At 42.3% G+C, this 18,944-nt stretch overlaps 1 protein-coding gene across 5 annotated transcripts in view; it reads left to right on the top strand.

Moving 5' to 3' along the window:
* Positions 1-18,944, top strand: part of MCC (MCC regulator of WNT signaling pathway) — a 2,118,336-nt gene that overhangs the window by 1,196,937 nt on the left and 902,455 nt on the right. For all 5 annotated transcript variants that reach the window (XM_069625509.1, XM_069625508.1, XM_069625511.1 and 2 more), the window contains one exon: positions 9,981-10,123. In XM_069625509.1, the coding sequence (XP_069481610.1) occupies positions 9,981-10,123 (143 nt within the window). The remainder of the gene's footprint in view (positions 1-9,980; positions 10,124-18,944) is intronic.

The raw sequence follows: 18,944 nt of genomic DNA, 5'->3' as shown, positions 1-18,944 counted from the left end.
AAAAATCATCAGAGCTGATCAAATCTGTAGTGGTGCTCTTTCAAATGTAGGGGAACCAAGGAAAGGCTGGCACTGTGTGGCAAGGGTGCATGGATGAAAACCATAATGTAGACAAGGAACTCTGTGAGAGAATGGGGTTCCATGGGTCACGAAAAAGTTATAAAAGCCTTCACTTGACAATCTAGAATGGACACGGCAAGACCACTATTAAAACACATGATCATGATCTTGTAGAATGCAGAGGGTTCTATGTCTTAGTGAAGCAGGTCTGTGAGTTAATGTTTACTGCCTACTGGGTCCTTGATTTTGTTTGCAACTTATTTCAAAAACAAGTATTTCATTTCGGACGTGTCGCGAGGACAGCTTTGGAGGATCCAGGAGGTGCCAAGACAATGAAGATATTATTTGTACCAGGCCCTCTCCAGCTTACTGCCATTATAATTCCATTCGGCTGTTGGGTTGTCCATCCTTCTCTGAAGTTTGTGCAAAAAGATGTGAATAGTTATAATTCTGGAATTTTGCATCTTGAACATGTCCATATATTTGGGAAAGCGGACTAGCCACCAGCAATGTGTGAGATTGCTAGTTGATGCTAGAGATTGACTAAAAAAAAAGAATGTTCTACCCCAAGATAGTTTCCTCTTAAAGCCCTGATGCCTCATCCTAGACCATTTTTCAAGTTTGAGGTCCATGCTATCCTGTGATAAGTGCTTTGCAAGTGATGGCTTACACCCCTGAAGGCTGTCATTAAGTATGGGGGTCAACTACAGCTCGCCAGTACTTCAGCATGAAAATGCCATGCAATGAAGGGCAGGGGCCGGTGGTGTCTGCGGTTCAAGACATTGGTTTCTAGGTGTGGGCGTCCCTTTCCGAACAGGATTAGATTTTTATGTTGGTTTGTCACTAATTTGAAACACACAACAACACGTTCCCTGCAACTGCTGAAGGCTACGAAAAACAAAAGGTTTGAGGTGTGCTCACAGTAATGACGACAACCCCCTCTGCTGAGGCACCTCTGGTTTCCGACTGCAGCTGTGCTTGGGTGGTGGAAAGATGCATCAATGGGAAGCTAATTCACTTTTTTACAGAAAAGAAATTAAACACATTGAGTGCCCGGTAATTGTTTTGTTTAAGGGTATTTCCGACATGCTGGTTGCCTAATAGTTAACGTATTCATAGAACATTAGCTCATGTTTATGCATCCTCATTTCTCGGCGTTTATATTCATGGTGTTTAGCATTGGTTAATCTGCACCATGGAGCTCCACGTGTAAGGTGATCCGCCCCTTTTTTGCTTCTCTATTCAGCCCCTTAAGTGCTTTGATCTATAGCTTAACTGGAAGCAGGGGTTTCATGCTGGATCTCCTTTGATCTGCACCTTGGTGCGACCCGAAGAATTGTTCTACTCAAAGTTCATCATGTGGCTTTCAAAAATCAAAGTAAGTGCTCTTATTGGCTGGGGTCTGCCTACCTTCTGCAAAACCTTATTAAGAAACTGATGCTCTAGGCCATGTCAATATTGTCAAATACACGTGTGAACTGTATATTACACGATAAGACTTGCATCACTCAACTACAAACATATGGTTTGGATCATTGCCTCTTGGGGGCAGGCCTCAACTTCAAAACAATGGGCAAAGATGCTTTCCCAATCCTCCTGTGTACCATCTTCCCCGCACCATCTATGTCTCACCCTTAAGTTTAATTTAATCTACTGATAAAGTTGGGCGAAAACAGAACCTCAGTTTCACTTAAGCAATAACCCCTGAATTCCGGGTCAGGCAGTACCAGTGACGGCCTGCCAATGCGAGTTTATGGGCCCTGTTTGCCACCCAACAAGGGCGAATAGCTATTGGCCCCGAAGGTTCCCTCTTGTGTGACAATAGTTTTTACATCTCTTAAAGCTTGCGTTTCTGGAAAGCTGGCTCTATGCCACCCAATTTCCCAAATAAAGGTCTAATGTGGACCTTTTTGGTAACTGTTCTAAACACTCGGGTTTGACTGGTACGATTGGGGTCTGAATGTTATGAAATCTGGCTGTAGTTAGGCTTTAACTGTTGTCAAATCTGCAGGGGCTCGTTGCTTTCCATAGCTCCCAGGGTTACACTAAATGCTCTTCATTTGTTATCAAACTTCATCATATCACTAATAAAAAAAGAAAAAACACTGACATCAACCTCAGTTCGTTTACTTCATGTCATTACTGCGTTGTGCATGTCAGTCTGTCATGACTCTGCAGCTATTCAGACCACGATTGCTTGCTCTGATTTAGTCCTTTGACAGTCAGAATTTTCTTTGCATCTCCCGGTGGGATGCCTTGGTTGCTTTGGGTTTTTGCAACCCCTCTCAAACTACACGTTTTATTGTCTGTTGCCTCTCCTTCCCTCCAAAACCACCATTCACCTTCTGCTTGTGCTGGGTCTATCGGGTTCAGGAATTCAGAGTATCACCTCTAAGCCTTTCAAGAAATGGACCTGTTGCAGGGGACCAGAAGCTTGTCCCTCAAACCTTCATGCGGCCAGTTTAGGGTTCAAGGCTGGTCCCCTAGTCACTCTGCAAACAGTCTTGCTCTGATGTGGAGGGTCACAGATACTGCTGCTCCCTCAGTGACCCAACAAAATAGCTCACAACATGTCTTCCTCTGACTCTAGACTTCCAGGGACAAGGACTCTCCATTTATAGTCTGACCTCATTGATGTCCGTCTCACTTAAATTTGTGTTTTGCATAAACTTGAAATTATTTGTGGTCATGTCCTTCCTCCTATGGGTCTCTCCTAACGGATGTGTGTTTTTCTGGTGAACTTCACAGGACGATCTGAAAGCAGAGAGAAGGTAGTTCAACCTTTTTGGATCTTTTTCCCCCCCATGGGGCATTTGTTAACCTGTCTAGGACTTCTAGAGATGGATGGTTGCCATCGTTCCCCAGCCTGCCTACTATGGCATGCTTCGTATTGGATAGGTGCTTTGACAGTTATATTCCGTTACAGGTTATGTTATGTTACTGGATTTTACTATAGATTGACAATAATCATTTGTGTTGCCTCTTGGTCATTTGGGTCCCGAAAGCAATAAAAAGTGCGCGTATAGGTGGTGTGAAAAACTAGAGAGTGTTTAACTACCTAAACCCCAGGGATCCATTGCTCAGGTTGCCAGGGGAGGGCCATCACTTTTGGATCCCAACCTTGGGGGTGGACAAGAGAGGGAACATCACCTTGATCATGGGACCTCGTGGATTGGGGTGTAACACTCACTAGTAAGACATAGTATCCCCCTTCACCCACGACACATTCCCACCTCCTATGCCAACCTACTATGTAGGACAGTACAACTCCCATGATCCTCACCCATCCTACTCTTTCAGTACTACTGGCCCGAGGAAGATCAGGAACATCATGAAGATTACCTCTGACTCTTTTCAATGGCTCTGTCCCAGTAATGAGGCTAGGGAAGGCCAGGCCTCCCTCTCCAATCATTCCCACCTGAAACCTGTTCACGTCCCCAACTGGAATAAAAGGCGGAGCACACAGGTACACCCTGAGTGTGACTGGAAGGGTGAAGGGACCAGACTTGAGAAGCTGCTGCTAATGCAAGATTGGAGAGCAGAAAGCCAGAGGACAAGCTGAGAAGTCTCAAAGCCAGGAAAAAGAACCGCTCTTGCAACAAGCAGCTGATAACCCGAGCTGGAAGTCGTCCTTCTGGGGAACCTTGATGAGAAGCCTGCTTCCCTCCCGGTGAATGATTGAATTGGGGAGGTTTGATAAAGCTATGAGTAAAGGAACCTTGAACTCGGACATGCAAACAATATTAAAACACAGCTGGTGAGTTAGCGAAAGGTAAGAACAAAGGCCCAGATGTTTTTGCTTGAAAGTAATTGTATCAAGACATGGTTGCTTGTAATGCGGCAACCGTAAGTAAAGAAAAATCGACACTTTAAAGAGACAGTGTGATACAATGTACAGAGAGTGGTGAAGCTGTTGGATACAGCATAGTCGAAAGTCTCTGTAATAACATGCCTGACTATTTGAAGTCCTGAGGCAAAAGGGATTGTTGGAAGTAGAAAATAACGTGGATTGAAGCTTGCGCCCCATCGAGGGGAGCTTCTGTGAGCTGGAAATAAAACGCATTTCAAGCCTAACCCCGACTTAATGAGGCTTGTGGGAACTGTGGAAAAGGTATTGAAGGCCTGAACCCGACTCAGGGAGGCTGATTTGAAAGATAAGGGGTCTGAACCCGACTGAGGGAAACCAGTAATAATAGTTGTTCTAGCCTAACGGAGAGAAGGCCACAATCTAACTATAAGTACCAGAAAGCATTGGGAGAAAGTCATGGTAACGACTGTCAAAGTGGTCAGGCATAGTCTGAAGCCCAAACCTATGCCGTCTCGAAAGTCTTCAACCAGGAAATTTGGGGAAGGGTATTCCTGAGACCTTTTTTAAATATTGTGACTATTAAGGTTTTTGTTTCAAGACGAATAAGTCTATTTGTGGAAAACATTTGCAACCTTTGTTTTTGGAAAGTCGAAACTTGCATTTAACTATGAAAGAAGCCTAAACTTTCTATTGTCTCGCCCCAGTAAGCCAGAGTGTGCCTCACTGGAAAAAGTGTGCTGCCTAAATCACTGTGCCCTCGAATCTCTTTGTCCTAAGGTGAAATCGTGGGGAAGGGATTATTCATTACTTCAAACCCCTTGCCATCCTGATCCTTTTGTTGAGAACACTATCCTTTTCAGTTTGTGTACATTTCCCTTGCACCGTTTTGTATTAGAATAAGGGCAGGCATTATGTTTACACCTTTTTGTTTTGACTGTGCAAACTATGACTGTTTTACTTTTAAATTATGGTCGCGTTTACTCCCAATTTAAATTTAGGGCCAGTTAGGAAGTCTCCAACCCCTTGCAAAGTTTTAAATAAAGCTGTTGAACTTGCATCTCTTTTTGATACCATGAGTCCCTCACAGTGGGTTAGTGGAAACAAAGACTGCTGATAGACCAGATGTTTGGATATTTCTGTGATTAGGGTGCGGTATACATTAGTGTTTTGCTGGATGTTCCATCGAGGCAGGCAGTCCTGCATGCGTTTTATACTCAGCTCAAATGTGGGCCCTTTCTGGGTAAGCTGGAGGCACGAGAGGGGTCCACAATGCAATTCACCTCAGCGTAAGATATTTAATGAAACATAAAATTCCTTGCTCCGAAGCCTCATACCGACCGGACCGATTCACTCGGCTAAGCTGCCTACTTTGGTACAAGAACGTGCCATTTCAAATCCTGGCATTGCCCTTTCAGTAAAATGGTCCATTGTAGGGCAAATCTCTTCATATGTATGTGCCTCTGGTCTGCCAAATTCAGAAGCACTTAGAATCAAGTTACTGTTACAAGGCAAGTACCCTACAAAGCTGGGAAGGCAATGACTGGTGACTATTATCCCTAGCAAGGGGGGAGTTAATGACAGGTCTTCTTCTAGTGAACCATCTTCACCCCACGAGGTTGGTCTGCCCCTGTGTGCTCCTCTCACAAATAGCCACACCCAGGGTCGGAGTCGGGTTGTTTTATTTTCCCTTCCCAGACCACACGGGGGAAGAGTTTCCCCAGGAAGTTATTCATGACTGAACTAGATTTGTCACAACACCAAATCCTGATGAGATTGAGGTGCATGCCAAAAATTTCAAAAATCAAGGTTTTTTTCCCCTCTATGGGAAACCCCATGTTAATAGATGTCTACAGTTAATTTTAAACAACATGTTCTTCAGATACAAAGCCGTCCATGAAAAATCCTGAAGATTTTGGATGCCTCCAAAATGTATTATGGCAGTGTTTCAGAATTTTCCATGGAAGTGTTCACAAGTTACTTAAGACTACTAACCATTTTCAGAAATTATAAAAGCACTCGGCAGGCAACAAAGAGGCAGATTCACAAATCTGTTTACAGCTAGTCCATCCCTTCACTTGCCTGAAAAGAGTTGCAGGCAATTCACGAAAGGCGGTTGGAATGTGTGCATTTTTGATGATCACGTTCTCAACTTCTTTCTAAATTCCCATTCACAACTGTTTTCTTTAGAGTGTGGGGATAAATGCTCTCAGAAAAGTGAGCAGACCACTTAAATGTCTTCATACGAATAATCACATATGTAATAAGTATGTGCTGGAACACTTGTGGACGTATGTTGTCTCACCTCTCTTTGCAAGCACATCTGGTGCACAGCCTATTGATGCCACCGCCACTATTGTAACCCCTCATTTACAATATAGTTTAAGATTTGTTGTGGATTCAAATATAGATATTGCTAAAGTGCATTCACTAATTTAACACCACCTGTTACACGATACCACCCACAATTCTAGGGCTAGAAATAGGCTGCATTAGAAATAGATATTTTATTTTTATCAAAGTAAAATCATTTTAAAGGTGGTCCCCTAACTTTCTGCCTGGGAAGTCGCCACAATGTATCACATATACCTAGAGATGAGCAGCATGTCTACAAAAGATAATCACTCTACCTATGAAATTCTTACTGAGGACCAATGCACACATGCGATCACACCATGAGTCAACTACTCATATCCACCAATATTTCACATTCTGAATAATGCACCTCAACTTCTAAGTCGCGCTCTTAACTCAATGATTTCATCGCCACTTATCGGCCAGTGTGTTCAAAAGCTTCCCATACTTTTACCTAGAATTTGTGTCCTTTTTACGACTGACAATTTAAAACATTTTATATTATTTTCTCCAATATCAAAAACAAGTATTCGTATCAGAGAAAGGTTGCACAGAAAAATGTTTGCTCGATATTTCACATTTGCAATGTGTTCCCAATGGGATGTGATTGGTTTCTAGCACATGGTTGTAAATGAAGTACTATCTCTAGTAAGTTGTGCCATCAGTTTTAGAACGCACAATGTTGATGTATCTACCTTTTGTATCCACCCATGGTCATGATTATCTGGAACGACAGCAACTATCATCCAACCGCCTTAGATGATTTTGGTGTATCTTATTCGGGACACTCTCACTTCAACACTGGATAATTAGTGACATTTTACTGTTCGTTTTAAATCGCATCATTTCTATGCGAAGCAGTTCAGCTAAAATCACTTTCATCCTAATATCCCAATCCTAATGACTAGGTTTTCACAGGTCAGAATTGACCAATCAGTCGTGGAAATTGTGCAGCTTTTCACAAATTAAGTATCCCACTACACCTGTGATAAGACAAGGTTACACTTACTTGGCTATGGTTTCAAAAGATTGCACGCTATCTATTTGATGCTCTAGCCACAGCAGAGAAAGTTAAAAATTGTGATTTGTTCTTATTTAAATGTTGTCTCACTCGGATTGGAATACAGTGAAAATGCAATATATATCTCACACTAACAAGCTACAATATCCTAGTCCCATTCTTTTGGTGATAGTTTATCAACCACTATGCGCAATTTGCAAGGCACAGGAAAATTGTATGTTTTCTACAGTAAATCAGGTTTCACTTGGAGTAATGTTGCATTTCACGCTAAAATGTTAACTTTCTATTTAGAATGAAGCCCACGCCCCCAGGTGGCAGCCCCACCCTTAGTCCAACCACTTCTGGGACGTAGCAGCAAAATACTTCTAGAGGGCCCATGTCTAATTACATTTAGAGAATTGTCATACACCCATTTCAATAATTCTTTAAGGCACAGCACCAAAACGGACCCTCAAGAGTTTCCATGCAATTCCCAGCCAGCTATCCCCCTTCTGGTCTCCTTTTCCCCTCAAGGAAACCTGGAGTGCCTCAGGTAAACTCTGCTGCAGGCTTCCTCATGGACAAGGCCCAAGCACCTCCAAGGTGCTATCTTTTCTGAAGCCTTCACATTCCTAAAGCTTCCTAATCCCCTGTGTGTTTCTGCTTCATAAGGTGAAATATTCCCACACTATGTCATGGTGACCTCACACTTTTTTGATTAGTCAAGTCTTGCCATTGGCTAGCTCAGCAGGTTGACACTCCTACAACATACACGTTCATAGGATGATCATATTCTTGAACATGCAACGGGTTGGGCTGTACAATATTGAACTCTGAATCATATTTCCCTGATATCTCCCAGTAGGAACTTTTCCCATCAATATTAATATCAAATTAAAGCATCAAGTATATTAAATTAATGAGCACCTGACATGAAGATGGCAATGTAATATGAGTTATTGATATTTAAATTATATTCATTAATAAATCTGTAGATATCTTGTTTAGCCTATTGTTGTAGAGGAGAATCCCATGCTTTTGAGACATCTTTTCACTCTACGTGATATTGTTGTGGAGTTATGTCTATAATTGTTTAAAGGCACCAAATAATGCTAATTAAAATGGGCCACTTTATTTCTGATTTGTGCCAGCACAATAAACCATGTGAGCAGCTCACGGGCTCGTTTGAGAAGTCTTCAGTCCATGATTGGTAAGATAGGCCTATTTTGTTTGATTTTTTTTTTATTAACTGGCCCTCTGGTGAATTCTCATCTGTAGTCCTAGGTGAAAGCTTACATTATAAGTGCAATTGACTGCTTGAAACACTGTGCCTGGAAGACATAGCCCATGTCATATTCTCAGTCAAGATTCTTATAGTTTGAGGACCGTAGGTTTGGGTGTACTGGAATGTATTCCAATAATATTCTAAAACTGATTTTCTTGGGATGAGTCCATGAGGAAGCGAGCATTCCATTAACCAGAGTCCTTGAACCGATGGTTCTTTGTTATAGGAATTTTAATGTGTTTCTTTGATGCAAGATAAATATGTCTGTTTATCACCAGATGGTCAAGCTAATCTCCTGGGACTTTAAGCCTTCCCCACATCGGAAATCTTGCAGTGCTAAATCGAAAAATGTGGTTGTTGCCAGGTTCCCTCGAGGAATCCACAAAACTAGCATTGCCATAGCTACATTAGAACATCAATCTGGACATGTAGGTTTCAACAGTCTAAGTATTACTCGTTTATAGTCTCACATATAACTATAAAAATACTACAGTTACAATGAACATCTAATTGCTTCCATAAGTGCATCACAGTATTTTTCTGACATGTATTCTCAAAAGGGTAATCCACTTGGTTTTGGTTGCTGTTGGGAAATCAAATACATGATTTACATTCAACATTATATTATTAGTTTTAAATGAGCTAATGCAATGTTAAAGCAAAGCCTTCCACAATATGATGCTTCTTTTGAGATTACATGGCAACACTTTACGAAATTAAAGGGTTGTAAAATGTGGTGCTTCGTTTGAAAACCAATAAAAATATTTGGGTTTAAGAAATTACAAGTGAATACATTAAGTTCTCTTTAAGGGCCTAATTCACAGCACTGTTTTATAATGGCAAAACCCCATTGGAAAACGCTCTGTGAATCAGGCCCTTAATCTTCAATGTTTTTCAGTTAGTGTTAGAAGTGGCACTGGTTCTTTGGCTTTCTCGCATTCGGCTTGCCTGCATTCTGCTCCCCACAATGTGTAGAGATGGTATTGTTACAGATTAGATGCAAGATTGCTCTGCATTTCACAGAGTAAGTAGGTTTTATTTGTAGAGTTCTGTACAGTACATTGTTTCAATGTAGTAAGGGGCCACTTTCAGATGAAAGTAGAAAGTTGTATTTTTCGGAAAAAAGGCTTTCAATATGTCTTGCTTTTAGTTTATGCTTCATGTCTTCTCAGTTCCAATATGAATTCAGAGCTTGTGGTAAAATTGTTGTAACATATCTGGTGCTGTCTCCCAGGCAAGAAGTTAACTACCTGCATTTCACAGGCACACCTTTTCATAGTGGTTGATAGTTCATGAAAAACACAACATAAGTGAATGAAGCAAGGTATCATGCTGGCATATCTTGCTTCATATTCAGGCGGTATTGTACAATAGCACTATTCTCTATTGACCTAATCTATGCTCACTTGTCTTACTTTTGAGTTTTGAGTAGGATCTTGAAGCTAATTGAATTCTTTTTCCTGATTTCTACCCAGGGAGGAAGATGAGTACTCCGAGCTGCGTTCAGAGCTCAGCCACAGCCAGCAGGAAGCCAATGACGATTTGCGGAGCATGGACCAGGACCAGACTTCAATTTCTGTGCTAGAGAACCAGTCCACCATGGTCACTGCTGATGTGGGTGAGTGAGTTCTTTTGGATATCACGATAGTGCATCTAAGATCCATGAAAACGTCTTCCTTCTCATTGCAAAACAAATCAAATACACTTGTGCCTTTTCCTCATGAATGAGCTATTTACGAAGCCTGTATAACCTACATTGCTTAATGTGTTATGTCTGTATGAGATCGTCTTATTAATGTCTTCTCATTGTCACTGGGGCAGTGATGTGGCTTTATACCTGTTAGGAGACACAAGCCTAAGTATTTAAATTGAGTTCTATTCACACTTGTACATGTCTTTAACTCTTGTGCTTCCGCCCCCCCCACTGACCACTTAAACCCACCATACTCCCCTCGCCAGGCCTTGCAGTTTGTCATCTTCTATCTTTGGCTGTTTCCTGGATGTTTGCTTAGCTTCACATTCCTTTAATATTTCATGGATTCGATCTGATCCCAAAGTTACCAGCACAATAGTTCTGGGCTTTCTTGAGAGAGTTGTACTCTTTCAAGAAAGCAAAAGTACAACTCTCTTTAATTTTGTCATCTCTGGTGTCCATTATGGATTTTTCTGAGAACCCTCATAGTGTTCATCTCGCTCATATATGGCCCTTGGAAACCTTCCATCCCAACTCAGAACACTTTGTCTTGGATAGATGATATATTTGAGACTCCAAGAATTCAAGTTCTTTACAGATTTCTCAGCACACCTATCCGCATCAGGTCCTTGCTATTCTTTCACCTTTTGTGTTCTGGGACTTTCAAGGTTTTTACTGTCATTTAACATAAAGTGCATTGACTAATTTGCAGCACCTCTCGGATAGGATTGTTTCTTTAGGTCTTCATAGCTGATGAAGTACCCCTGAGACCGTGGTCAGCTTACTGATTCTGCAGTCATTCTGCCCATGCCATGTTTACTTTATGCCACCTGTGGCCATGTAGACTAGGAGAAGTAGCACTGCCAATAAGAGAAAGTAATTGCGAGGAATAGAGTTGCCCTAAGGTGAAACAGGTTGGCAATGGAGAGGTCCTGCAGAGGCTATCCTGAAGAGTGTGGAGAGTGAGCTTTGGAGAGTCAAGCCAAAGAAATGGTGATGAAGAGGAACACTGGCTGTCTGGCACTGAACCCTTGGAAGTAGTGAGGATGAGTTGCCGAACTGCCAATGAGATCTCAGTAACACAGAGGGGACCTGAAGACACAAGGCAAAAATAAAACGCCGTACGAAGTAACCCACTCAAGCTGCATGCACACAACTCCCATCTGAGAGCCGCTCATAGCTGAGAGTGAAAAAGGATGAGATGAAGGTGAGCAGATACCCAGTGCTCCAGATAGGATTTTGGAGTCAGAGTATTTTACTACCAATTTTTAGAATTGGAGAGTCAATCCAATATGAAGAGAGTAAAAAAGAGCTTCCTCATTTGCAAGAGAGTAAAAGGTGTCTGACAACTATCCAATTTGTTCGTGAAATTAAAAATGTGTTAGAAAACATTATTAACAAAACAGCTGTATTTCAAAGTGGTTCTAAATAATGTATTGCATCTGTGGACAACATTTTTCCCACACAAGAACCTTGTAGATGCATACTACCCAGCTTCATCTTCATGATACTTGGGCACAAACTCTATCTACAGATGACAGCTAGTTACATCGAGTGATTCATAAATGAAGTCCCTCACTCTACCAGCATCACTTCTCTGCCTCTCGGGCCTTCTGTTGCTGCCTGGCACTACCTGCTTGACAGCCACTCCATGTTTTTGCTCCATCTCTCCTTCTCTTTGCTACTCTTTTCCCCCGTCTCTCACTTGCTGACGCTCTGCCTCTCGTGTTGCGATGACACGTTTTGCGGTCTGTTTCTCTGTCACTCTGCCTCTCCCATCTCTGCATTCTATTGTTGCTGTTTCCTTCCTATATCTCGCTGTATCGGTTGATATAACTCCTCTTCCCTCTCTCATGTAATTTGCATTTTCTCGGTTGTGGTTGCTACTCCTTTTGATCATCTTGCTTGTACTGTCTCATGTTATTGGCCTGCCCTCCTCTAGACTTGGTTTTCTATTTCCATCTCTCCCCACCTGCTGTTGATCTTTGTTTTATTTAACTGTCTCTGACTGTCTTTTTTGCTCTGCTTCTCTCCCTCACTCCTATTGTGTGTTTGTCCTGTTTCCCTTCTTATTTTCTTTGGTGCCCTATCATGTAGCTCATCGGTCTCTCTTCTTGTTGCTCGAATTCCTGTTTTGAATTGTCTAGTATCTTTTCTGTCCCTTTAATTTCCCCCCAGCCCCAAACCTCCCTCCCGCCACACCTTTGTTCTCCTGTATTGCTTAGGTTCAGAGTTGCTCTTTCTCTCCTGTTTTTCAGATTGTCTTTTGACATAGCACCAATAAATATCCAAAAGCTGAGAATGCCTTTTCTATTTAAACATCTAGTGCAGCTTTACCATTGGGTGCTCCTTTTGTTTTAGATGTGTGCAAACCTTCTTTTGGCCATTAGGCTGGGAATGATAGAGTTAGAGGTTTGTCTGACCAGATGCAGCACTTGTTTGAATGCAGATGCTTTACCAACACTGTATGCCATTACAAGTATTAGAGCCCATATGAGCTGTGTGTTAGGAGCCATTACAGGAATAGCAGCCCAGATGATATGTGTCTGTTCTGAGCCATTACAAGTATAGTGGTCCTCATGGAATGTGTGTGTTCTACTTCTGAGCCATAATAAATATAGCAGCCTTGAAGAGTTGTGTGTTCTGAGCCATTACACATATGGCAGTCACCATGGGATGTGCTTCTTTTGAGCCATTACAAGTATAGCGGCCCAAATGAGAGGTCTGTTCTGAGTCATCACAGGTATAGCATCCTCGTTGAGGTGTTTGTTCTGAGCCATTAGAAGCATAGCAGCCCTGAAGAGTTGTGAGAGCATCTCTGAGGAAATGTGTGTGTTCACAATCACTGAACATTGAGTAGTCCTTTTGATAAATTGAAAGTTAAGTCAACTCTGGTACAATTGAATGTTACCTGCATGTTAAGATCATCTCTCTGATGCAGACTCATTAACTCACCTATCAACAGGATTTGAACTAACATGTTACACAATAATCTCTGCAGCAGGGTTATTGAACCACTGAGCTGACTCTGAAAGGTACATAGGGTTAGGGCACTGGCAGTTCCATGTGAGGTTTGCTTGACATAACTGGCTTGTCAAAAACTCTAAGCCTGTTTGGACTATCCTACATTAGGCAGGAGATTCAGAATGAGGCTTTGACATTTGCTAGATTTTTGGCAGTGTGACTCAGTAATCAGACATGGGAGAAGCAGAAGTTTTGAAAATCACAAGACCGAGTAGAAGGGATTGAAGTATATGACAGCAATGCCATATTCTCACACTGTTGGAGGTTGATGGGAATAGCTCAGGCACTGTTCTTGCCCATTGCTTTAGCTTGCTGCAGAAAATGCCAACACATGGTTGTGCTTTCTTAACTGCAGCTCTGTTAAGAAATTCAGGTACTGTCCCGAAACATAGCAGTTCTGCTAAGAAATATGGACATGAGGCAATCAGCACCGCTGTCAATATTTGGCATTGTGACATGACATGCATATAGCCGCTCCGTTGATAAATTAGGCTACTTTGCCTGAATATATAGCATTCCTGTTGAGAGGTACCGGTACAATCTGTGCCACTGAAAATACATACAGCACTGCTTCTGCCTGTATCCATTATACCTGCTTGTGGTGGGGCTTGTGGTGGGTGGTCAGAAAGAGAGTTAAAGTTCAGACCACATGACTAGAAATGTGTTGCTCTCAAAGAAAACAAACTATGGATAGTGCTCTTTCATACACGCAAACACATGCAATCTTTCTCAAGACTACCAAAAAACACATCTTCATACAGACCACCAAAAAAGTTTTTCCTTCTCACAAACGCCAAACAACTTCTTGCTGGGAGGCTCTCCTAAAAACATCAAGAGATCAAGAACCCCAAGCCATTGAATGAAATTGATGTGCAACTGTAATGAAAAGAGAACAAAGTATGAAATGACCATGCTGCTGCAACTGCGCTGCATCTATTAAAGTGGATTAATGCAGAGGAAAATGGAGCAGAAATGCAGCCCTTGTTTAAAACAATTTTCATTTTACACAATACTTCCTGCATCCTACAGCACAGTGATACGCATGTTCATGGTCCAAGATGCTACAAAATGCAGGCAGTTGAACAAAGTGAACAAAACACAAATTCCCTTTTACATTACTCAGAAAATATCATTGTGATAGAATCATTAACAGAGGAGAGTGTTAAAAAAAATGTAACAGACCAGGAATCATCCCAGTTGCTTCTTTCAAGGAACTGAGTGCATTACTACAGTGAGTAGTGGATTTGCAAGCTGCTGCTAGCCAGGCTGTCACCAGCTCCATGATTTATGGGGGTGCTGCCATAAATAGCCTGTGTAAGTGGTACGCAAGGAAGAATGAAAAGGACGTATCGACATGATTTCTGTCCCTAAAAAGGCCTGATACGCACCTTATCTGGAGGGCTGCAGGAAGAATAGGCAGTGGAATGGGTACACCAGGGAGAACAATGCTGTGTAGGTCAGAAGGAGAAAGTGGAGGCTTGAAAGTTTAACAAGGAGTTCTGCAAGTTGCTGGAGTCATTACCGTAATACAGCAAAGGAGTGTGGCATACTGTTCTGTAAAGTTCCTAAAGAAGTTATGAAACTCAGTATAAAAGAGTGCTGCATGTTGGAAATTATTGTGCAGGTTTCCTAGAATCCAGGGGAGAAATGTTGCAGAGCAGGACTTCAATTTTAAAGTCTAAAGTGGCATTGAGCAAAGGAATAGCAGATGACACGATGCATGTTGAAGTTGAAGTCCAAGGTCCCTGAAGGTATTGAGATATGACAGTCCCAGCAAACTGGGATTTGAGGTACAAAACTCCTACCCTGTGATAGCTCAGAGACAAAGGTCAGATGTAATTGACCACCTGACAATCCATACAACTTGTTCTAATAACCAAAGTCATCATTATATTGAATCTGTCACATATTGGTTCAAGTACATTTCAAGGTTCTCTTTATCTTTTACGCTGCTTCTCAGTCTTCTCAGCACATTCCCCGATTTATTTCCCAAGCTTCTCAGACCGTATTGGGTCAAGTGTTCAAGACTTCTCAATGCTTTAACCATCCACTGCTCTTGCTGGCTTCTCAGCAACTCTTCGATGAAAAACTCTTAATGAGTTATCACCACATTTTAGTCAAACATATACGCAGTCCTTCGCACCTCTTCGGTCAAGAGTTCTCAACATCTTTTGAACCAAATGCCCTTCAATACTTTTCTGGACCTCGTGGGCCAAGTACTCTTCAAGACTTGTCAGCACTTTTCAGTGTCAAGTGCTCATCCTGCCTTTTAAACTGGTCTTTGGGTCAAGAGTGTTCTCAACCTTCCTTAGGCTACCTTTCATATTCCACTGGTACACCCCTCATTCTGTTCCTTGTCCAACGATAGGCTGTCTTTCTCTGACCCTCACAGAGATTAGCCAGTAATGGATGAATCCCTTCTTTTCCTCTCTGTAATGGTTCCTTACTCTGAGAGTTGATAAATACTCTGTCTGACTTTTTGCTTTTTCTCTTTCTCATGGCGCGCATGGATTTACCATGGCACTGTCCTCTTAGTGTATTCTCTGCTTGGTATGCAGGTAAGAGGGTTTGTTTGAATGCATGCTTGTGAACTGTGGTGGTTCTCACACCACTTGTGCCCACCTTCATTTTCTGACACTGGTGCTCACTTCTTGATGAATGTATACAGTGCTGAAAGATCTTTCATTCCGACTGGTTGTCATTATATCCAAGGCTTTGACATCCATACAACAGGGATGATGAAGCTATATTTTGGGGTTCTCCGATTGCCATCTGGGGCTAGATGACCTTTGAAGACTCCCTTTTCAATGAAGAACAACCCATATACACATCTTCTGTATCGGGCTATTCATAAGCCACTCGCAATAAGGTTTAATATTTACCCTCTTGTCTCTGAGTGCCAAGTGCTCATCTTGTCTTCTAAGTGACACTCAGGGTTAAGTGCTCTTCATCATGTTCTCTGCCTCCCATTGACTCTGTGCTAAAGCCTTATAGATATTTCTGCAGAAAAATATCATGCGTTTTTCTTTTCTAAAAATGCGCTTGCAGTTAATGGTTCATTTTCGATGATATCGCCTATTAAGAAAATGTCATGCTGCTCCCAAACTGATCAGCCAGAAGCAGACATTACTCCACCTATGAGCCTACAGTCTACAGTAACCTGTTCTACTCAGACAGAGTTTCTTTATAAAGAAGTTGTAATCTCCACTGACTTGACGATGGAGCCGCATGCCGGCCCTAGGGCCGATGTTTGCCTCCCTCAAAACAATATAGCACCTTCAGCGTACAAGTCACCACAGAGCCTCAGTCTGGCTCTTTCAGAACCTATGACTGTCCCTGCGCCAGCACTGTTGGCTGAACATCGGCGCCTTAGGAAATCAAATATGCCACCCCCAGAAAGTGAAGACAACAAGGCCCTAGTGTTGGACAATCAGAACTTTATCTCCAATGTTCCCAAACCAGTGAAGAACAAACCTAGAGACACACTCCATATTAAAGTTCTGGCCTGGCTACGTGCACGAACGGGGCCAGGTGTAGTGCGTTCCTTCGATCTGAAATTCCTGCGTAGAATTAACCTGGCCAATTGCTGTTCCCAAAGGAATAGCGACTGTATTGTGGTAGGATGTGGAGCTGGTACCCTGGCTATGTATATGAAATTGTGTAAATACCTGGCTATGGGCTCTACTAATCTGGAGCTTATTGTCTGATTTTGTTACTATTTGTAAGCTTGAATTTCTCCTCTCCTGTGTACCAATGGGACTTTCTAATTCTTTATGATGTTAGTGTGATACTTAATTATTTTACCAATGTTATTTTCTCCTTATCACTTTCGGTGATACTTTTCTGTTATTATTTTTGTTGTATTTATTATATTTATACTGTTTGTAAGTTCTGTGTTTTGTGTAGCGCACTGAGGCTTAAGAGTTTGCAGCGCTTTATAAGAAATAAATCAAATCAAATCATGTGATGGTCACTCGTTTAGCCACCACCAGGGTCAGGATCAGGTAGCCACTGTCGTCCCCTGGCCACATGAGTAGAGGTTCCCCCTGGGAAAGTAGTGATGACCTTATCAGATTCATCACATGTGGTCAACTAGCATTTCCCTGTTATATACGCTGGATACGGTTGGTGATGATTGGTATCCAACTTCTACCGATTCCCCTCATCTGCTTGCCATTAACTTATGAAAGTAGTAACGCCCATGTTCCTTGGTTGAATCCGGCACTTTTCAAGCTTTACAGTACATGTAGCGCAAACATCTTAAAATGGGAATTCCTTTTTCATCTATAAAAGGATTTGTACCAACAAACATTTTACCTACAGGTTTCTAACACATACCTTTTAAACCACACATGGAATTTCAGCCCATTCCCCAATTTGTTAAATTCATTTTAGATGCTGAGGAAAGGGTGAAGAGCGTCTAATTTAACCAATACAGTAACTAAAGAGTTTGGGAGTGCCGCTCACCAAGACAGGACTGCATGCTCAATTTTCGATGAGAAAATGCTTTTCTGTTCTGAAACACAGCTGTAAAAAAGAGGATTTGAGTGTTTTGTAATATACAAATATGCTACAAAAGGACGTTTCACACAGGAACATACCTGGATGTGCTTTACTCTTTGGAGAGGTCCAGCAGCACTATGAAAAGGTAAGGGCAGAGGTGTTGCTGGGGGCGAGGGGAGCTGCAGGGATTGGGTGTACTGTAGCCCCAGGTCTTTTGTTTGTAGCCCTGAATAGAAGCTCAGGGGCTACAACCAAAAGGCTAGCTAGACCCTCCCAACATTAGCGTAGCCCCGGATCTTTTCCAGACATAGCAACACCCCTGGGTAAGGGCAACATGTCCATTGGACATTAAGAAGTTTTGCAGTGCTGTTTTGCAGTACAGTGAAAACAAACTGGAGTCCAATAGTTCTGGCAGGGCTTGGCTACTGCATGGAGGGGGGCGGGGGGAAGGTGGTGGTGATTCAGATGGCAAGTCTGAGCACCTCAATCTTGAGCAAGTGTGTTTTCAGGGATCTCCCTTAACCACCAGGAATGCCATGGGTTCCAGATGTTCAGTAGGCAGATACATGTACCCTGTTTTAGTCTGCAAGCCTTGTTTTGGTTTAGTTTGGTTTGAATGCCAGAATGTTGTTGCTAGATTGGAGTTTGAAGTCTTGAATGTAAAGGGTGCCTGGATTCCAAATGTATGCCAAACCATTCTAATGGAGGAATTCATAGGAGTTGCAGAGCTGTGAGCCAGTAGATCATCTCCTGGCCCAGGTTTGTGATCAGCTCTTCCTCGGTTCAGGTTTGGTAGAGCAGATGGAGAGATGGATTTAAAGACAGAGCATATGATCTTTGAGGAGGGGAGTAACACTTGTGTGGAGAAGGAGGGAGATTCTGGCTTGTTGGAGATTTTTTCAGAGCAAAGACGCAGGCGCTACCACCTTGGAGATGAAAGCAAGGGGTATCTTGCGGAGGGAGAGGAATATTGTGCAGGAGAGAAAACAGTCCTTTAATGCGTCAAGGGAGGAGCATGTTGGTTTGGGGGATAAGAGGAAGGAGGCAGACTGTTAGAGAGATGGAGGGAATACCATTGGTCAGAAAGACAAGCGGGAGATTGTAGTCATCATAGAGAGGTGATGGAGGAGAGTAAAGATCGCATAGGAAAGGTTTGGGGTTGAGTAGAGAAAGGAGAAGACCTGGAGGCAAGAGAATATTACAGTGAGTTGGGGAGGAA

Source organism: Ambystoma mexicanum, chromosome 6p (genome assembly GCF_040938575.1).
Source record: "Ambystoma mexicanum isolate Mex_15411 chromosome 6p, UKY_AmexF1_1, whole genome shotgun sequence".
Lineage (NCBI taxonomy): Eukaryota > Metazoa > Chordata > Amphibia > Caudata > Ambystomatidae > Ambystoma > Ambystoma mexicanum.
The sequence above is the reverse complement of the archived record's forward strand: the minus strand, read 5'-3'. Positions and strand labels throughout refer to the sequence as shown.